The following is a 22,452-nucleotide window of genomic DNA, read 5'->3' on the forward strand; positions in this document are numbered from 1 at the left end:
AACAGTTTTTGGTGCAATTCTGGAGTAAAATAGTCACATTAAGGCTATGTGCACACGTAGTTTTTTGGTGTGCGGATTTTGTAGCGAAAACCGCAGGTGAATCCACAGGACAAAAGTCCTGCGGTTTATCTGCGGTTTTACACCTCATAACGGATGAGGTGTAAAACTGCAGCGTTTCTGCACCAAACAATTGACATGCTGCGGATTGTAAAACGCAGCAAAACCGCGCGGAAAAATCTGCAGCATGTGCACAGCTTTTTTTTTATTTCCATAGGAAATAAAGGTACTGTACAATGCAGCAGAATCTGCTGCAGACCCGCAGGTGCAGAAACGCTGCGGAACCGCAGCAGAATCCGCACCGTGTGCACATACCCTAAGGCTATGTGCACACGCTGCAGATTCACCTGCGTTTTTTTCCACGGGGAACCGCAGGTAAAACAGCAGGTAAAGTGACCTGCGGTTTTCCTGCGGTTTGGTCTGCGGTTTTGCCCTGCGGTTTCACACCTCTACTATGTTAAAGGTGTGAAACCGCTGCAGACACCGCCCAAACAATTGACATGCAAAACCGCGTTGAAAAAACCGCACCGTCAGCACAGCGTTTTTGAAAACCCATAGGATTTCACTGTACTGTACTTGGTCTGCAGAAATGCTGCGTTTCCGCAGAGCCGGAAATGCAGCAGAATCCGCACCGTGTGCACATAGCCTAATTTCTGCACATCTCGTAGTCATGCAAAATTGTAACGGGCTTTGGCATTTTTATGCCAGTCCCCGTCAGCCCCGACATTTTGTTGAAAAGTGGATGAAGTTTATCTGGAGGAGGCATGGTCAATTGCAAATAGTAAATTCAGCATAAGAATATTATGACAGAAATGTACTCGTCTGCTCAATCGGGAGAGCAGATGCCTCTGGAGTTGGTTTATGTCCTGGGAGAATCTTACTCCCCTCAATATGTATAATAGGAGGAAAGTTAGTACACCCCTCTGCTCATCAAATCAGGGGTGCACAACCTGTGGTTTCTGTGCAACCCTCGACCATATGGACAGAAAAATGCTTGTCTGATAGGTTACCTAAATGTGAGCAGCCACACACAGAAAAGAGTAGTGGCAGCCGCTGAGGAGCCAGGACTGGCAGGTACTAATGGTGCCCAATGTAAACATCTCTGGATGCCTCACACATCAGGAGAATGGGGTCTCTTAATCCGACTGACTCCAGAAAGCAGACAGGTGGCCTCCTTGTCTGTGACTCGCTCCTCGGTAGTTTAAGGGAGTTCTGAATCATTAGACAATAAGCTGTGACCTTAGCCTAATGGACATCAGTTGTCTCCGACGGACCCCACTGACTTTCATGGTGTCTGTTAACATAAAGTCATTTCAACATTGCTATTCTTTGGGCTTATTTTATGGAATTGGCAACAAAGGCTCCTAAGGAAAAGTGAACACAACCCTACCTGCCAGGTCATAGCGCTAGTGCTGAAACACATAATCAAGCAGTGGTAAAAAGCTGACGTTTGATTCCCGCTGTAAATAAAACCGTCTAAGGTTTCCATTGAATTGATTGTGAAATATTTCCAGTAACACCCACAAAGCAAATAAGGTACAACAGAAATAATATAACCGGTAAACGTTGTGTCACGAATTGGAGAAGTTGCATGCGGTCCCTGGGAGGCATCTAGTTTTGCAGCTCAGCCTCATCCTGTGTCAAATACACACGTGGTCAAAATTGTTGGTACCCCTCGTTTAATGACAGAAAACCCCACAATGGTCACAGAAATAACTTGAATCTGACAAAAGTAAAAATAAATAAAAAATTTATGAAAATGAACAAATGAAAGTCAGACATTGCTTTTCAACCATGCTTCCACAGAATTTAAAAAAAAAAATAAAACTCATGAAATAGGCCTGGACAGAAATGATGGTACCCCTGAAAATTATGTGACAAAAGGGACATGTTAAATCAAGATGTGTCCACTAATTGGCATCACAGGTGTCTACAATCATGGAATCAGTGAGTGGCCTGTATAGAGGGCTACAGATACTCACTGTGCTGTTTAGTGACATGGTGTGTATCACACTAATATGGACCAGAGGAAGCGAAGGAAAGAGTTGTCTCAGGAGATTAGAAAGAAAATTACAGACAAACATGTTAAAGGTAAAAGTTTTAAGACCATCTCCAAGCAGCTTGATTTTCCTGTGACTACAGTTGCACATATTATTCAGAAATTTAAGCTCCATGGGACTGTAGCCAATCTCCCTGGACATGGCCGCAGAAGGAAAATTGATGACAAATCAAAGAGACGGATAATACGAATGGTAACAAAAGAGCCCAGAAAAACTTCTAAACAGATTAAAGGTGAACTTCAAGCTCAAGGAACATCAGTGTCAGATCGCACCATCCGTCGTTGTATGAGCCAAAGTGGACTTCATGGGAGGCGACAAAGGAGGACACCATTGTTGGAAAAAATCATAGAAAAGTCATACTGGAATTTGCCAAACTGCATCTTGACAAGCCACAAAGCTTCTGGGAGAATGTCCTATGGACAGATGAGACAAAAATTGAACTGTTTGGCAAAGCACATCAGCTCTATGTTCACTGACAGAAAAATGAAGCATATCAAGAAAAGAACACTATCCCCACTGTGAAACATGAAGGAGGCGCTGTTATGTTCCGGGGCTGCTTTGCTGCATCTGGCACAGAGTGTCTAGAATCTGTGCAGGATAAAATGAAATCTCAAGACTATCAAGGGATTCTAGAAAGAAATGTGCTGCCCAGTGTCAGAAAGCTTGGTCTCAGTCGCAGTTCATGGGTCTTGCAACAGGATAATGACCCAAAACACACAGCTAAAAACACCCAAGAATGGCTAACAGGAAAACATTGGACTATTCTGAAGTGGCCTTCTATGAGCTCTGACCTAAATCCTGTTGAGCATCTTTGGAAAGAGCTGAAACATGCCGCCTGGAAAGGCAACCTTCAAACAACTGAAGCAGTTTGCTCTTGAGGAGTGGGCCAAAATACCTGTCGAGAGGATTGCAGTGATTGCCTCAAAAGGTTGTGCAACAAAATATTAAGTTAAGGATACCATCATTTCTGTCCAGGCCTATTTCATGAGTTTTATTATTTTTTTTTAATTCTGTGGAAGCATGGATGAAAAGCAATGTCTGACTTTCATTTGTTCATTTTCATAGATTTTGGATTTATTATTACTTTTGTCAGATTTAAAGTATTTCTGTCACCACTGTGTGTTTTTCTGTCATTAAACGAGAGGTACCAACAATTTTGACCACGTGTGTAAGAAAAAAAATCAGTTCAAATGTCCATGGATTCAGGAGGTATTCAATGCACGGATCCTTGGGGCCGGGAGCAGACAATTTGAGAAACGGCTGGTGAGATCCAGCACCGGACACATAAGAAAACAATTCATTATTGGATCAACAGTAAAAACCAGGAATGTGACGGCCGTCTGCGAATCTGGGCTGCAGTAGGAACAGCACCCCGAGTAACCCCGAGACCCTTAACCCTATACAAGGATCTGGAATTGTTGCAAGGCTCAGGGGGTAGCTGTCTAGAGGAGCAGTGGACCAGAGCAGGACGGCCGCCAAGGGGTCAAAACTAAAACCCGTAATCAAGGTCAGGAGGCAGGAGTCGGAGGCCGGAGGGCAGCAGAGGTACGAAAACAGCAGGCACAAGAAGAATCAAAAATCCAGGCCAAGGTCAGTAAAACCAGGAGGGCAGCTAGGTACAGAATCAGCAGGCAGCAGAAGGGTCAGGAATCCAAGCGAAGGTCAGCGTCAAAAAATCGGAAGAGAGGCAGAGGTACAAAAACGGCAGGCAATAGAATGATCAGAAATCCAGGCTGAGGTCAGAGTTTAACTATAGCAAATTACACAGTAGTACGCAGGGGAACCAAGAATATATCCGGCGGCTTGCAAGACCAGTCCCAAGGTATTTGAGGGATCAAGTCATCCCTCACAGGTTCCTGGACTGATGATGTAATTAGGACCACCCCCAGGAACAGGCCAGATGGAGATGCAGTAAGCCCTACATGACTGACAGAGGGGCAGAGCCTGCGCCCACCAGATGCCTGCGCAGGAGCCTCTTCTCTGTCACCACCCTCACCCTGGGGCGAACCACGGCGCCTCCCAGTGGCCAAGGCAGGAACAGCCATCCTCTAGTCCGACGGCGACGTGACGGTCCGGCACCTCCAGTGGCCGAGACCGGAACAGCAGGCCCCGAGTCTGGCGGCAACGTGTCAGTCTGGTGCCTCCTAGTGGACGAAGCCGGAACAGCGGGCCCTGAGTCTGGCGGCGACGTGCCAGTCCGGCGCCTCCTAGTGGCCGAAGCCGGAACAGCAGGCCCTGAGTCTGACAGCGACGTGACAAGGAATAAGGCTACTTTCAGACTTGCGTTAGGAGGCACAGTGCAGGGCCGCCACTAAGCTGCGCCCCCGGCTGTGCCTCCTCCTGTCAGCTCCTCCTCTGGGCGCATGACGCTGCATGCGACCAGCGTACCCTATATTTAGCGTTGGGTACGCTGGCCGTGCGCTGGTATGTTTTTGCCGGCGCATGCGCCATTTTTGCGCTGCGCCAAGCGCACAAAAATGCAACAGGGTGCGTTTGGCGCACGTCGGCGCAGCGCAAAAAGGGCGGCAAAAACACACCAACGTACCCAACCGGTCGCATGCAGCATCATGCGCCTAGAGGAGGAGCTGACTGAAGGAGGCGCGGCTGGGGGCGGAGCTTAGCGGCAGCCCTGCGCCTCCTGACGCAAGTCTGGAAGTAGCCTAAAACAAGCGAAATGCAACACGTAACACCTTATATGTTTTGGATGTGATGTCCTTTCTCATAGGTTATCTGTTTCAGAAGTATATATAATAATATTTAATAAATACTTGAATTGCACATAAAATAACAATTCTGGAGCATTTTTTCTTAAAACTCTACACTGTGCTGTTCCTCCGTTATTCCTCCTAGAAATGTATCGAAACATTGACAGTTTGGTGTTACCATCCCCCATGTAAAAGGTGCACGTTCCTGCACAGTGTAGGGCAGGGGTGGGGAACTGCTGGCTGCTTAGGGCCCTCTGTGACCTTTTATCTGGGCAGATTCTCGGGGACCGCAGTACTTGGGCAGGCAGCTGTATTTTGCCGCCGCCGGCCCATTAATTTCCTCTTGCTCTGTGAGCACACGCACGCAGTGTTCAGTACTGAGCATTGAGGAACACGCAGTGAAAGATTATGTCCTGACACCAGTGCCAGCGTAAGGACGTACTTTGTGGGTAGACTTAGCGCCCAATTTGTATGGCCCCCGAAGGATGGTATAAATCTCCGCATAGCACTTGGCAGAAAATGATTCCCCAAGATTCCGTGGTCTAGAGCCACGTTCCCACCCCTGGTCTAGCACCACGTCCGCACCCCTGGTCTAGGGCCACTTCCCACACCCCTGGTCTAGTAACATATCCCACACCTCTGGTCTAGGACCACGTCCCACACCCCTGGTCTAGGGCCACGTTCCCACCCCTGGTCTAGTAACATATCCCACACCTCTGGTCTAGGACCACGTCCCACACCCCTGGTCTAGGGCCACGTTCCCACCCCTGGTCTAGTAACATATCCCACACCTCTGGTCTAGGACCACGTCCCACACCCCTGGTCTAGAGCCACGTTCCCACCCCTGGTCTAGTAACATATCCCACACCTCTGGTCTAGGACCACGTCCCACACCCCTGGTCTAGAGCCACGTTCCCACCCCTGGTCTAGCACCACGTCCGCACCCCTGGTCTAGGGCCACGTCCCACACCCCTGGTCTAGTAACATATCCCACACCTCTGGTCTAGGACCACGTCCCACACCCCTGGTCTAGGGCCACGTTCCCACCCCTGGTCTAGTAACATATCCCACACCTCTGGTCTAGGACCACGTCCCACACCCCTGGTCTAGGGCCACGTTCCCACCCCTGGTCTAGTAACATATCCCACACCTCTGGTCTAGGACCACGTCCCACACCCCTGGTCTAGAGCCACGTTCCCACCCCTGGTCTAGTAACATATCCCACACCTCTGGTCTAGGACCACGTCCCACACCCCTGGTCTAGGGCCACGTTCCCACCCCTGGTCTAGTAACATATCCCACACCTCTGGTCTAGGACCACGTCCCACACCCCTGGTCTAGAGCCACGTTCCCACCCCTGGTCTAGTAACATATCCCACACCTCTGGTCTAGGACCATGTCCCAAACCTCTGGTCTTGGGCCACGTGCCACACCCTTGGTCTAGCACCATGTCCCACACCTCTGGTCTGGTAACACATCCCACACCTCTGGTCTAGGGCCACATCCCACACATGTCAAAACGATGCATCTTTCTGTAGGTGTTTGCATCAAAATTTGAATTAGCAATCTGCTCTGACTGTTGTGTTTTTGCTTCATTTTTGATGCATTTTCCACCCTTTTCATGTGTTTTTGGTGCAAATTTGATGTAATCTATTTTTTTTCTATTTAAATTCACAAATATTGGGATTCTGCAAAATGCAATTGCATTATTTTACATGTATCTTTTTAGGTTGATCGCGTACAGGCTGCGTGGTGATGTCATGACTACTGCACATGGAACCGCTGCAGCCCATCACTGGGATCAGCGTATGTAGACAGCACGAGCTGTGCAGGACATTAATTAACCAATCATTGTCGGTGGACGTGCAGCTTTCCCAGCCGCACGTCACACAGCGCTGTCCAGCATGCCCTGCTCATCAGATGACGCAGTGACATCACACAGTGGGGCGGTCACTAGATGTGACGTCACTCTTATGTCAGCGTACAAAGACCCCGTCAGAAGGACGTGCCCTGTCTCTCCCAGCACCTGTCACCTAGTGAGATCCATCACATACATGTCATAAGGGTCAGGGCCTCCTGACCTGTACACACGAGGCTCCAGGATGCGTTATATGTGCCCAATGTGTGCTTGGGATCGCAGCTGATACTAAGCCAGGTGAACATGGGAGAGTGTGTGCTTGGGTGAAAAGAAGCGGCTTCTTAATGTCCGTGATGTCAGCCTGTGAGTGGGTGTGGGCTCCGTCCTGAGTGACCGTGGATGTGCCAGGCCGGGATTACACGCGGACTGCTCGCTTCACATTCCTGCTCCATTTCTGACCTCTAATAACCTCGGCCCCGCCCCGCATGACGTCAGGCCCCCAAACGCGCCACTTTCCCGCAGCCAATCAGCACGTCGCGCTCTCTGTCCTCAATGGCAGAAGAAAAAGGCAGTAAGGGGCGGAGCAATGCCGCACCTCCGGCCGCTGATTGGCTGCAGGAGTCGTGGTCGCTGCGTCGCTGTCTGCTGTACGTGTACACGCGGCGGTGACACCGGCTGCGGCGAGCACCTTGTGCGTGCGTCTCCTACGTACAGCAGCGGCCGGAGGAGCCGGTGCTCCCATCCCCGGGGTGAGTGATCGGCGTTACCGCGGCGATCGTTACCAAGGGAACCATTACTCCTTGCGCCTCAGAGGTAACTGGCGGTCAGTGCGGTGCTCCCTCCCTCTCCTGTCTGAGCGCACATTGCGTTATTCATCATGTCGGCAGTGTCTGATACCGCGCTGTACAGGGGGAGACTGTGCGGAGGCGATCGGAGCCGTGTGTGTCACCCGTCTGTACGTGCAGGTGCCCTGAGCCTGACGGAGAGACCCGAGGAGGCCGGGAAGCTGCTATATACCGTCTATATACCGTCTGTCCAGTCCGTCAATAATCTGCGTCACTGAGGACTCATATTGTGATAGTGTGTGTGTATACACCTCCTGGTGTATTGTGTGCGTGCGCGCCACACACTAGCGGCTATCAATAACGTTCTTCCTGGGTGTCTGCTGCACTGATTGCACATGGGCACAAAAATCATCAAGATCTGCTGCTGGCAGCTCCTTTATAATTGCCGACCAATGCTGTCCTAGATGTGTGCGATGGGAGACAAGCGGAGGCCATGGTGACGGGCGGCAGGGAGTGGTTGTGTTGCCCTGGGACACTTTGGAAAGTGTTCAGGTCAACATGGCGCTCAGACTCAATACTGAATAAATGTAGATGTTTTAAAAACTCATTTCTGTTTTTTTTTCATCATGAGTATAACCTTACCACATCCGTCCATCTGGTGACTTCCATAATTCTACGACCTACATATAAACCTCCAGCTCAGGTCTGCAGGGTGACATCAATGGGAGAAATCCCAGAGCTGAAAGCTGTCAGTGCTCTGTAATATACCATATATAGCTATTAACCTGTGTTCACACCGCTGGGTTATCAATGCGTGACACTAATGCCAGACTGGTATTTGTAGTTCTGCTGCTGATTTTGGTTGATATGCCGCAGATCCGCACTTGGCTGACTCTCTGCTATTGTGCGGGTAACTCCACAGTAAGTGCCTTTTTCCTTTCTCTGTGAGATCTACGGCAGATGGATTTAAGTGGATTTTGGTGCAGCATGCAGTGAAGTTGTGTTGTCATCTATCCTTACTGATCTGCTCCTAGCTGCCATCTGAATAATGCACAGTATTCATCAAACCTAGTTTAATTGGAGAAGATCCAGTATAACCTGTGTTTTCATCACTTTAATCCTCTGCTCTTTCTGAAAAATATTTAGAATTGAGAGTCCTCAGTGGTTGATCCCATCTTTTCACTTAGCCATTAAAAGGTAACAAATTGCAAGCTTTCGAGACTACTCAGGTCTCTTCATCAGGCTAGACTAATACAAAATCTGAAGAGTCACATATTTATGCACAACACAGTACAGAAAAAATGCAATAGATAAGACAAGTGACGTGAAGCAGAACTATCACTGTGGGAGAGGGAGAAACATAAATATTGGACCAGTTCATAGATAAGGAGTCCGGATGTTTTATAGTCCTCTGATTGGGGTCTCCTAATGTGTTGTGTTGCCCCCACAAGGTCTTAGGAGCAAATTCCTTAATTGATGTAAAAAGACATAAATCCATGTGACACATTCATTCCAGCATTGAGCGTGTCTAATGTCGTCATGAGCTTGTACTCACAGACTCTTCTCTCTCTCTCTGAGATGTGAAGTTACTTTTCAATACCAGTAATTTCATATCCATGGTGCCATAATCAGGCATACAAAAATGTTTTGCCACAGGTAGATCCATTCTTTTTTTCCTCTTATTGTGTGACGATGAGAATTCATCCTTGTTCTAAGCTTTTGCCCGGTCTCCCCCACATACAGACCCCCAGTTGGACATTTAGTACAAATAATTAAGTACACCACATTAGATGTGATGCAGCTGAACGTACCTGGGATCTTGTAGTCCTGATGTGAGTTGGGGATCTTTATCTTGTCTGTGGTCATTATAGATGGACAGGTTTTACATTTCTGGTTGCAAGGAACGGTTCCTGCAGCTGTTGGAGAGGACAGGGAGCTTCTGGTCGCCTCAAAAAGACCTCTTTGAATCAGGGCTACCATCCAAGAACAATTGAAAACCAAATTACAAGAGCCACCAGAATATCAAGGAATCATCTCCTACATTACAAAGCTAAAGAAGAAAATAACTGGGTGCCTCTAGTAGTCACCTACAACCCAAATCTGGGAGTGCTAAGGGGAGCTGCACGGAAATTACAACCTTTACTACAAAAAGATGCCCGATTAAAATCCATTTTTCCAGACCCCCCACTGCTGTGCTTTCGGCAGCCCCCAAATCTAAGAAGCATCATTGTCAGAAGCTCCCTGTCCTCTCCAACAGCTGGAGGAACCTTTCCTTGCAGCCAGAAAAAATGTAAAACCTGTCCATTTATAATGACCACGGACAAGATAAAGATCCCCAACTCACATCAGGACTACAAGATCCCAGGTACTTTCAGCTGCATCACATCTAATGTGGTGTACTTAATTATTTGTACTAAACGTCCAACTGGGGGTCTATATGTCGGGGAGACAGGGCAAAAGCTTAGAACAAGGATGAATGCTCATCGTCACACAATAAGAGAAAAAAGAATGGATCTACCTGTGGCCATACATTTTTGTATGCCTGATCACAATACCATAGACATGAAATTACTGGTATTGAAATGTAACCACATCTCAGAGAGAGAGAGAGAACAGTGTGCGTACAAGCTCATGATGACCTTTGACACTCTCAATGCAGGAATGAATGTGTTGCATGGATTTTTGTCTTTTTACATCAATTAAAGGGGTTGTCCGGGATTTTCACATAATCTCAGTACATATCTGGGCTGCAGAATTATGACAATAAGTAATTTACTTTCTGTCACTAGTTTGCACTGTTTTCTAGATATTCTGAACAGAACGTCCAAGGGGGGTGTGTTATTGTGTTATGGCATTGAAATGAGAACTAGTCGTAACCTCCTACTCTACTCCAAACACGCCCTCTTTAGCAACAACCCCACCCTCCATAGCTACAGGCCCTCCCCATCCACATGAAGAAGCCATCATCACACAGTAACAAATTCTTCCCCTCCAGCAGCCTCAGTGCAGAGAGCTGCTCCTCCCCCAGACACACACTGAACAGTGATCTATGGAAAGTGAAACCAGTGAGGAGGAGGGAAAATCGTCCTGTATTCTGGGACATTCCATGATTACAACACACTCATTATCAGTAATTCCTTCCCTCACTGTCCCAGGCTGCTGGCAGCAGTGAGAACAGACTGTGTGATGGCCAGTGATGGGGGTCTGCAGCTTCTAATCTGCACAGGGGATGGCAGTCACTGATGTAATCTGTTGTGTGACAAAGCCTCTGCTGTGTGAATGAGACAGCTCTGTGTCACTGATGTCTTCACACAGCAGCAGATTTGGTGCAGTGTATGTGCGAAGCGCCACCAAACTCCCAGCAAGCTCCAGTGACTAGCATCACCCACTGCCCACTCATTGGCTGGCAGTAAACTGCACCAGCACTCATCTTTATCATCATTCCAGCATTGGAAAGAACACAGCAGTGATCCTGTATTTGTGAAAGCAGCACAATACATACATACACCCCCCAACACACTGTTACAGCTGCTGATTGGACAGGCTGCTCCCATCAGTATTTGTGTCATTAGAGACACAGTGCTCACACATACACTGCACCAAATCTGCTGCTGTGTGAAGACATCAGTGACACAGAGCTGTCTCATTCACACAGCAGAGGCTTTGTCACAGAACAGATTACATCAGTGACTGCCATCCCCTGTGCATATTAGAAGCTGCAGACCCCCATCACTGGCCATTACACAGTCTGTTCTCACTGCTGCCAGCAGCCTGGGACAGTGGGGGAAGGAATTACTGTTAATGAGTTATGTGTTGCAATCATGGAGTGGCCCATTTTCCCTCCTCACTAGTTTCACTTTCCATAGATCACTGTTCAGTGTGTGTCTGGGGGAGGAGCAGCTCTCTGCTCGCTGCACTGAGGCTGCTGGAGGGGGAGAATTTGTTACTGTGTGATGAGGGCTTCTTCATGTGGACGGGGAGGGCCTGTAGCTATGGAGGGTGGGGTTGTTGCTATAGAGGAGGGCATGTTTGGAGTAGAGTAGGAGGTTACGACTAGTTCTCATTTCAATGCCAGAACACCCCCCCCCCCCCCCCTTGGACGTTCTGTTCAGAAAATCTAGAAAACCGTGCAAACTAGTGACAGAAAGTAAATTACTTATTGTCAGAATTCTGCAGCCCAGATATGTACTGAGATTGTGAAAAGCCCGGACAACCCCTTTAAGGAATTTGCTCTTATGACCTTGTGGGGGCATCACAACACATTAGGAGACCCCAATCAGAGGACAATAAAACATCCAGATTCCTTATCTATGAACTGGTCCAATAGTTAGGCTATGTGCACAAGGTGCGGATCCTCCCGCGGATTTTGACCTGCATTTTTCTTGCGGATTTCTTCCTTTTTTTTGAGGTTTTACTGCTGTTTTTGTGCGGTTTCCCACTGTGGTTTTCCACCTGCAGATTTGTAGAATGGAGCAGGTGGAAAACTGCAGCAAAACCGCACAAAAAAAGTGACATGCTGCTTTTTTTTTCCCCGCGGAAAAATCCACAGCATGTGCACAGCGGTTTTTTTTTTACATAAGCTATAATGGTACTTGTGGTGTAGTGACCATTATTTCTGCTAGGGGGCGCTGTGTGGGTGTCCCAGGATGGGCCTACAGGCATATCCATTGTGGTAATGGGTATAGGATGCTGAATGACCGCTATGTATCCCAAGGTAGGTGGCCTTAAGATGCAGGCTCGAGTATTGATCAGCAGAGGTACTGCTGACGTTTCCGTTACAATGTGTCAGGGAAGCCTGTGTGTGGATGTGTGTAATAGGACCTTTAGTGAGGTCATAGCCATGTGATCACCTGTGGGTGTGGTTATGGACCATATAAGGTACCTGAGGTCTGGTCACATGAGCGCATGGATCTGACTGGGCCATGTGGAAGGTCCCGGCAGGCCTAGGTGGAGGAAGGTGGGCTACCTTGCTGAAGACCACGTGCTGATGCTGCTGACCCGGTGAGGCCTATGTATGCTGGCTGTATGTGAGGAGAGATAAGCCTCCTGCTTTTTGCTGAGGCTCCAGGACTGAGCCTGAAGTAATGGCCTTTTTTATGCTTGCTTTCGCCTGAGCTAAAGGCTATTCCTGTGTCTGGCTGCAGATAGAGCTCTGCTATGGACATTGCCCTGGCCTGTGTGTGAACAGGGCCTGAGGGAACACAGCCCAGCTAAGGACTGTTTTTGTTGCTTTTGACTGCTGTGAAGGCTGGAAACCGTGTTTTGTTACTGTGAAGTTTATGGAGCAAATAAACCGAAAGGACTCGTTTTAACTCTGAATGTGCCAGTGTTTACCTCCAAGACCTGCAAAGTGGGTAATCCCCGTCCACTCACATGGTGGAACGCTACATACTGTACATCACCTGCAGTTCTGCTGCGGATCCGCAGTAGAAACCGCACCGTGTGCACAGACCCTTATGTTTTTCCCTCTCCCATAATGATAGTTCTGCTTCACGTCACTTGTCTTATCTATTGCATTTTTTCTGTGCTGTGTATTATTCTATGCCTGATGAAGAGACCTGAGCAGTCTCGAAAGCTTGCAATGTGTTACCATCTTTTCAGTTAGCCATTAAAAGGTATCAACTACTGAGGACTCTCAATCCTGAATATTTTTCTATCTACTGGCTAACACGGTACAAAGATATACATCTTCCCTGCTCTTTCTGGGATTTTTGGTCCAGTGGGCGGTCCTGTCAGTGGCTGACTGCATTCTATGTATAATTCTGGGTACAGATAGCTGTCAGTCACTGATAGGACTGCCCACTAGACTAGAAAGAGCAGAGGATTAAATGATGAAAATACAGGTTATACTGATTCTTTTCTCACACCATAGATCAATCTGCTCCGCTCCTCGTGCTCTAACATGGTGCCCGCAGAGGGGATGGCATTTACATGGTGACAGGTCCCATTTAAGCTGCACATCCTCCTTATTTAGCTGTCCGCCAAGCACTGGTACCGCTATCTCTCAGACTCCCAATACACACAAACATCTGGCTCAGCCGAGCCTTCACAGGTTTTCTATGGCAGAGGAGATTGCCGTTATCGGACCCCTCTGGCAGCATCTTATCCCCCATGTAAACACAAGGATTTGGCTTTTCTGCTCAGCTGTCCATCTTCTTTCCTTGACATCCTCTATCAGTGAAAATACGACTCACCCTCAGAAATGGTGTCTAGTCGTACGATATTGATGTCCATGTACGGTTACGTCTTTGATCTTGTTCACGTTTTATACTTGGAAGCATTTACATGTCTTATCTGTTACAGTTTTGAGTCCAGTAGGAAAAATTGTGCCAGTGACACCATAACAGATCTGTGAAAGATCAGTCGTTGTCAGATGCAGCTTTGGGTGACACTTTGTGCCAAAGAACAGATTTACATCAGATCAATAAAAGCCTGGATCACAGCTGATCAATATGTCTCTCAATGATGGCGCTGTCATCCAGAGTGACAACCTTGCCTGACCAGCCATGACAGAAAAGTCATTTAGAAAGGGGTAATGGTTCATACATGGCTGGCGTCAAGGGGTTGTGCCTCAAATAAGAATTATGCAATGATGGGAAATGCTAGTAAATAATAAAAGCGTTCTCTGTTTAAGCCCCCGACAAACTGGCACCACCAGTTTTTGTGATGTCCCATACCCTGTGGCAGTCACCTTTTGGTCCTGCAGTGTCAGCACTGGCTCTCTCAGGGATTACATCACAGTATGTCACGCAAGCACTGCCACCCATCCACGGTGGCTTCACTGTCCCTGCCTTACGATGAAGCGGACATTAAGAGGAAGTCCGAGCTTCTGCTGGCCACTCGCTTCTTTCTAGTTGTCTGATACATCTGTGGGAGAGGAGCGTAAAACCAGCGCTGATTGGGCTCAGGGATCATGTGCCATAGCAATGTTGTGCGATCCCAATCCTCGGAGGGCCGGCACCAGCACCGGAGGTGAGTAGAGGTGGTGTTATTTGACTGGGGGCAAACATGCTGACTGAGACTTGGTTTTCAGAGTAGAGGACAACAACCCCTTTAATGTACGGTGTTGGCGCCAGCTGTTTAATTGCAGTGAACGGTTACGTCGCTGTAAGTCGTAGGAAGTTGGGATGGGAATGGAAGGTGGTCACGTCTGACATCATTGGGTTTCCCCCTATTAACCCCTTCACGACCTTTGACGCCACGTAGGCGTCATGAAAAGTCGTGCCAGAACGACCCATGACGCCTATGTAGCGTCATGACTTTAAAGCCCCCCTGCGGGTCGGGTGACCTAGGTCACTGAAAGGTCACCCGACCCGCAGATACAGGGGGCTTTGTTCTTCGCCACAGGGGGCGTGGCTTCGCCCCCACGTGGCTACGATCGCTCTGATTGGCTGTTAAAAGTGAAACAGCCAATCAGAGCGATAGTAATATTTCATCAATGAAAATTGATGAAATATTACAATCCAGCCATGGCCGATGCTGCTGTAGCATCGGACATGGCTGGAGACACCGATTCCACCACTGGCGATGGCCCCCCCCCCCCCCCGCAACTGAATGACAGCGGCGATCTGCCGCCGCTGTCATCATCTGCCCCCCTCCCATTCCCTCTGCTCCCCGCCAGCTTCCAATAACCCCCTCACCCCATCTCACCTCCCCCGGCACCTTCTAAGTCCCCCTGTCGCTCCCGGTGTCCGGCGGGTCCGGTTCATGGGCGCCGCCATCTTGAAAATGGCGGGCGCATGCGCAGTGCGCCCGCCCGAATCTGCCGGCTGCAGATTCCATTCTTTCAATTTGATCACTCTCACAGTGATCAAAATGAAAGAAAAAGTAAATAAACCCCCCGACTATCACCCCCATAGGTAGGCACAACTAATAAAGTAAAGAAAATATTTTTATTTTTATTTTTCCATGAGGGTTAGGGTTAGGGTTGGAATTAGGGTTAGGGTTGGAATTAGGGTTAGGGTTGGAATTAGGGTTAGGGTTGGAATTAGGGTTAGCGTTGGAATTAGGGTTAGGCTTGTGGTTAGGGATGTGTTAGGGTTAGGGCTGTGGTTATGGGTGTGTTGGGGTTAGGGTTGGAGTTAGAATTGAGGGGTTTCCACTGTTTAGGCACATCAGGGGGTCTCCAAACGCGACATGGTGCAACCATTGATTCCAGCCAATTTTGCGTTCAAAAAGTCAAACGGTGCACCCTCCCTTCCAAGCCCTGACATGTGCCCAAACAGTGGTTTACCCCAACATATGGGGTATCAGCGTACTCAGGAAAAATTGCACAACAACTTTTGGGGACTAATTTCCCGTGTTACCCTTGGGAAAATAAAAAATTGGGGGCTAAAAAATTATTTTTGTGGAAAAAAATGATTTTTTCATTTTCACGTCTCTGCATTATAAACTTCTGTGAAGCACTTGGGGGTTCAAAGTGCTCACAACACATCTTACATACGTTCCTTGGAAGGTCTAGTTTCCAAAATGGGGTCACTTGTGGGGGGTTTCCACTGTTTAGGCACATCAGGGGCTCTGCAAACGTAATTACGACCGCAGACTATTTCATCAACGTCTGCATTTCAAAACGTCACTACTTCCATTCCGAGCCCTGACGTGTGCCCAAACAATGGTTCCCCCCCACATATGGGGTACCAGCGTACTCAGGACAAACTGGACAACAACTTTTGGGGTCCAATTTCTCCTGTTACCCTTGTGAAAATAAAAAATTGAGAGCTAAAAAATAATTTTTTGAGGAAAAAAAAAATTATTTTTTATTTTCATGGCTCTGCGTTATAATCTTCTGTGACGCACTTGGGGGTTCAGTGTGCTCACCACACATTTAGGCAACTTCCTTATGTGGTCTAGTTTCCAAAATGGGGTCACTTGTGGGGGGTTTCCACAGTTTAGGTACATCAAGGGCTCTGCAAATGTAACATGATGCCCTCAGACCATGCCATCAAAGTCAGCATTTCAAAATGTCACTACTTCCCTTCCGAGCCCTGACGTGTGCCCAAACAGTGGTTCCCCCCCACATATGGGGTACCAGCGTACTCAGGACAAACTGCACAACAACTTTTGGGGTCCAATTCATCCTGTTACTGTTGTGAAAAAAAATTGCGGGCTAAAAATCTTTTTTTTTTTGAGGAAAAAAAATGATTTTTTATTTTCACGGCTCTGCGTTATAAACTTCTGTGAAGCACTTGGGGGTTCAAGGTGCTCACCACACATCTAGATAAGTTCCTTGGGGGGTCTAGTTTCCAAAATGAGGTCACATGCCAGGGGTCTCTACTGTTTAGGCACACAGGGGCTCTGCAAATGTAACATGACACCCTCAGATTATGCCATCAAAGTCAGCATTTCAAAATGTCACTACCTCCCTGCTGAGCCCCGACGTGTGCCCAAACAGTTGTCCCCCCCACATATGGGGTACCAGTGTACTCAGGACTAACTGTACAACAACTTTTGGGGTCCAATTTATCCTGGTACCCCTGTGAAAATAAAAAATTGCGGACTAAAAATATTTTTTTAAGAAAAAAAAATATATTTTTTATTTTCACGGCTCTGCTTATAAACTTCTGTGAAGCACCTGGGGGTTCAAAGTGCTCACTATGCATCTAGATAAGTTCCTTAGGGGGTCTAGTTTCCATACTGGGGTCATTTGTGGGGGAGCTCCAAAGTTTAGGCACACAGGGGCTCTCCAAACACGACATGGTGTCCGCTAACGATTGGAGCTAATTTTCATTTCAAAAAGTCAAATGGCACTCCTTCCCTTCTGAGCCCTGCCGTGCGCCCAAACAGTGGTTCCCCCCCACATATGGGGTACCAGCGTACTCAGGACAAACTGGACAACAACTTTTGTGGTCCAATTTCTCCTGTTACCCATGTGAAAATAAAAAAATAGCGTGCTAAAAAATCTTTTTTGAGGAAAAAAAATGATTTTTTATTTTCACTGCTCTACGTTATAAACTTTTGTGAAGCACTTGGGGGTTCAAAGTGCTCCCTACACATCTAGATAAGTTCCTTAAGGGGTCTAGTTTCCAAAATGGTGTCACTTGTGGGGGAGCTCCAATGTTTAGGTACACAGGGGCTCTCCAAACGCGACATGGTGTCCGATAACGATTGGAGCGAATTTTCCATTCAAAAAGTCAAATAGCGCTCCTTCACTTACGGACCCTGCCGTGCGCCCAAAGAGTGGTTTATGACCACATATAAGGTATCTGTGCACTCAGGAGAAATTGCCCAACACATTTTAGGATCCATTTTATCCTGTTGCCCATGTGAAAATGAAAAAACTGAGACCAAAAGAAAATTTTTGTGAAAAAAAAAGTACTTTTTTTTTTTACCGATCAATTTGTGAAGCACCTGGGGGGTTCAAAGTGATCACTATGCATGTAGATAAGTTCCTTGGGGGGTCTAGTTTCCAAAATGGGGTCACTTGTGGGGAAGCTCCAGTGCTTAGGCGCACAGCGACTCTCCAAACGTGACATGGCAAGCGCTAAATATTCCAGCATATTTTCCATTCAAAAAGTCAAATGTGCTCCTTCCCTTCCGAGCCCTGCCGTGCGCCCAAACAGTGGTTTATGACCACATATGAGGTATCAGTGTACTCAGGAGAAATTGCCCAACAAATTTTAGGATCCATTTTATCCTGTAGCCCATGTGAAAATGAAAAAAATTAATGATAAAATAAAATTTGTGGTGCAAAAAATAAAATGTCCATTTTTTCCTTCCACGTTGCTTTAGTTCCTGTGAAGCACCTGAAGGGTTAATAATCTCCTAGAATGTAGTTTTGAGTAGCTTGAGGGGTGCAGTTTTTAGAATGGTGTCACTTTTGGGTATTTTCTGCCATATAGACCCCTCAAAGTGACTTCAAATGTGAGGTGGTCCCTAAAAAAAATGGTTTTGTAAATATTGTTGTAAAAATGAGAAATCGCTGGTCAACTTTTAACCCTTATAACTTCCTAACAAAAAAAAAAATTGTTTCCAAAATTGTGCTGATGTAAAGTAGACATGTGGGAAATGTTATTTAGTAACTATTTTGTGTCACATCACTCTCTGGTTTAACAGAATAAAAATTCAAAATTTGAAATTTTCAAAATTTTCGCCAAATTTCTGTTTTTTTCACAAATAAAAGCAAAAATTATCGACCTAAGTTTACCACTAACATGAAGCCCAATATGTCACGAAAAAACAATCTCAGAATCGCTAAGATGCGTTGAAGTGTTCCAGAGTTATTACCTCATAAAGGGACACTGGTCAGAATTGCAAAAAATGGCCAGGTCATTAAGGTCAAAATAGGCTGGGTCATGAAGGGGTTAAGGGTACTAATTGTATGAAAAAATGTTACAATATATTTTAAAAATGTGAAAAAATATATACCGTAACAAGTTTTTTAAATCTCCCTTTTTCCATCTAGAAAATAGCAGAATATATAACATATAATTATTTTTCTAATTCAGACACTCCAGAAGAAAATGTCTTTATAATGGGGGGTAGGGTGTCCTGCCTGGGTTCCGACAGATCGCGGCCATCTATTCGATTATCATGGCGTCTTCAGTGGAGACGTTTCCCTGCTTCCTTCTCTTGTTCAGGCCGCTGCTAAGCTTCAGGGTCTATTATGAGAAAACACGATGGCCGAGGCCTATAAATAGTGGCGCTGTGCACGTGTGGCATGTGATGGAAACACTGCGCTGATCGCTGGATGCCTTCGTTGGTGGCAGCCGCATTGCTGACTGTCGACCTGTAGTGTCACACCTCGTGTATCTGCATTAACCTAGATATTACTCGCTGCTCAGGTGACCGTAAGAATTGTCCTCTGTCACCTTATAGTGTTGACGCGACTCTGCACCTAGAAATAAATGATCACATTTGCCAGTCATCTATTCCTCAGTGATTTAGTCTGTAGCTTACAGCGCACGATTATCAGGAACAAGCTTTCCAAGGATCCCTGGTTTGCTGATAATGTTGAAGTTTAACGTCATAGTGCGTACTGAGCGGTGACTGAAAGCCAGAGGCGGCCGGGAGGAATGAAACTCCTCTCACAGTAGCCGGGCTTTTAGTGCAGCAGCCGCTCGTCTTTATAACGCTATACCTCACAGATTATCCCCATATCTGGAGGTTAAGGCCGGGTGCCCACGATCCGGAACTAGCAGCGCTTTGGATGCAGTGTGAGAGAAATTGTCGCGCTGCATCTCAGTCTCTGCGGGTGATCCGCAGGCGACTATGTACGCATAGTGGACATGGGATTTCTAGATATCCCGTCCACTATGCTGTATCAGCTGGCAGCTGCGCGTTTGATGCTGCCTAAATACGCAGAGTCAAACCCGCAGCGGTTCCTGACTGTTTTTGATCAAAAATAGCCTTAAAACCCATCCCACCGTCGACAACGTGACTCTGATCGGGACGGTCCCACACCATCTAATATTAAAAAACCTTACCATGTGTCAAAGTTGACTTCTGTGTGTGAATAAGGGCAGACAAAAGGACTGGGCCCAGCCAGTAGACACCAGTCAGGGGAAGCTTTTAAATGTAATTTAAAGCTCAGGAGAGGGAGGCCACACCCTGACTTTCAAGGAATGCAAAAATACAAAGAAAAACACGAAAATTTGAGCTTGATTTGAGTTGGTATACATGCAGCACATAAATGCATGTTCACTTCAGCCATAAAAGATACAAGACCTACAAGAAACAAAATGGGTAAAAAGCAAAAATGCATTTAAATAACAGAGTTCTTAGTAATACTGATACTACTGAGATTTGAAATTGATCAAAAACAGTATTACTAAGAACTTGGTTATTTAAATGCACTTTTGCTTTTAACTTATTTAGTTACAGCAAGGTTTTTACTCCTTTTGTTTCTTGTAGATATAAGTCTCCTCTGTCTTCTTTTTTGCAAGCTAAACATTCCCAAATCCTGTAATCGGTCCTCATAGGACATGGTTTGCAGACCGGTCACCATTCTGTGTTGTTGTCTTTTTTTAAAATGTGGTGCCCAAAACTGGACACAGTATTCCAGATGAGGTCTGACCAAAGAGGAGTAGAGGGAAATAATGACTTCACGTGATCTAGACTGTATGCTTATGTTAATACATACCAGAATTGCATTTGCCTTTTTTGCTGCTGCATCACACTGTTGACTCATGTTCCGTCTGTGATCTATTAGTATACCCAAGTCTTTTTCACATGTGCTGTTGCTTAGCCCTATTCCTCCCATTCTGTATATGCTTTTTTCATTTTTATTGCCCAGATGTAGTACTTTGTGTTTTTTTTCCTGTTAAAAACCATTCTATTAGTTGCTGCCCACTGCTCCAGTTTATTTATATCTTTTTGAATCCTCTCTCTCTCTTCTCTAGTATTAGCTATCCCTCCTATCTTTGTGTCATCAGCAAATCTAATCAGTTTATCCTCAATTCCTTCATCTAAATCATTGATAAAGAATTTAAACAATACAGGGCCCAGGACAGAACCCTGTGGTACCCCACTTGAGACATTAATGGTGTGGGCTTCTCTGTACCGCATGTCACACTGGATCCCGGCCTTCTTTCTGCCATTGATTAACTCCTCTGTCCAGGCGACTTTGATCCATCTGTATTCTTGGCATCTCTTCTACAGTACAGACTGGCTATAGTCCAAAAAAGGAAGATGTCTGATGGGAACTGCTCCTTTTTTTAAATCTACTGTAGATATTAAGCATCCCGAAATATAACTGTATGAATCCCACTGGCCAGAAGAAAGGGCCTGTAAGTATACAGTAAATTGTAATTGTGTATGGTAAGACATGGGATTAATGAGTTAGGTGATTTTTAGATCCACACAAAGTCTCCATGGCTTCGCTGCTCCTGAAATCAGAGCCGTAATGTTATCTGATTTGGTATTGCAGCGTCAGGCATTGACTCTGTATATTCAAGAGATGACATGTTAGCATTAGGCTAGTTTCACATTAGCATTTGAGTTCGCAGCATATTATCCGCATGCAAAAACGCATGTTTACGCACATAATCTTACACATGATGGAGAAAAAAACGCTGCGTGTGCATGCATTTGTATGGGTTTTTGCGCATGCGTTAGATATGACACCAGACAAAAATGGGCGTGTCTCATGGGATTTCAATTTACATTTTGAATAACATATGCAAGTCCTTGTGTACCAATGCGTTCCCATAGACAGTAATGCGTTTTTGATGCACTCGTGCATGCCTGCGCATATTTGATGCCTCAAAAAATACAACATGTTGCGTTCGGCGGACACCGCCATACACCGCTAAGCGATGCATGCGTACGCAAAAGCATGCAAATGCATGTCACTGCATACACCATGTCAAATATATGTACGCATGCGGATCAGTCGCTGCTCACACAGACGCAAATCTGAAACCAGCCTCCTTAGAAGGGTGTCCAGCATCATCCGACCGAACTCATTTTCACAGTGGGAGTGAGCAGTGCCGATGACGTTCCGGCCCCACACAACAGCTCAGATGCATGGGGTGATCGGCGGGTATCGTGCCCGTCTCTTATTCTAATGAACAGGACACATGAATGGTGCTTGCATATGGTGCCTGCTTCTTGGTAGGTGTCTTGGGTCGTAATGTCACACCTTAGAAGCAAGCGCACTGGATAACTTCTTGGAAAATATAGTGTACGGCAAAAGGTCCTTGTGCCATTTTTTTTCCTGGTATGGATTTCTTTGGTCAACTACAGGTTTAATGCACCCAAAAAACGCTCAGAGAAAAGAAAAAAAATGTGCAACGTTATTCAAAGCAGCTTCTGGAAAAAAATGACCCCCAAAAAGCAGCATTTCCTTTTAGAAAACTCATTTTGACTCCAATAGTTCCATGTGAACTTAGGCTTACATAGACCTGTAATATGTCCTGGATGTTGTCAGATACATCAGAGCTGATCACATTCATTTACAGCATCCTGGGCCCGGTAAATGAGAATTTATACCCTTGTACCAAGATAAGTAAGTTGACACTGTCAGGTTTCCAGATCTCGCCTGTGTTGGT

General features: G+C 46.4%; 1 protein-coding gene across 3 annotated transcripts in view; it reads left to right on the top strand.

Moving 5' to 3' along the window:
* Positions 1-7,251: 7,251 nt before the first annotated feature.
* Positions 7,252-22,452, top strand: part of ACSL3 (acyl-CoA synthetase long chain family member 3) — a 140,851-nt gene continuing 125,650 nt past the window's right edge. The window contains exon 1 of one of the 3 annotated variants that reach the window (XM_073581136.1): positions 7,252-7,429. In XM_073581136.1, the coding sequence (XP_073437237.1) occupies positions 7,267-7,429 (163 nt within the window). In that variant the 5' untranslated portion in view covers positions 7,252-7,266. Of the gene's footprint in view, positions 7,430-7,473; positions 7,494-12,367; positions 12,467-22,452 lie in introns of those variants that run through there. The other 2 variants (XM_073581138.1, XM_073581137.1) reach the window with 2 other exon arrangements.

This window comes from Dendrobates tinctorius, unplaced genomic scaffold (genome assembly GCF_039654945.1).
Source record: "Dendrobates tinctorius isolate UK_male_01 unplaced genomic scaffold, ASM3965494v1 ptg000069l, whole genome shotgun sequence".
Taxonomy (NCBI): domain Eukaryota; kingdom Metazoa; phylum Chordata; class Amphibia; order Anura; family Dendrobatidae; genus Dendrobates; species Dendrobates tinctorius.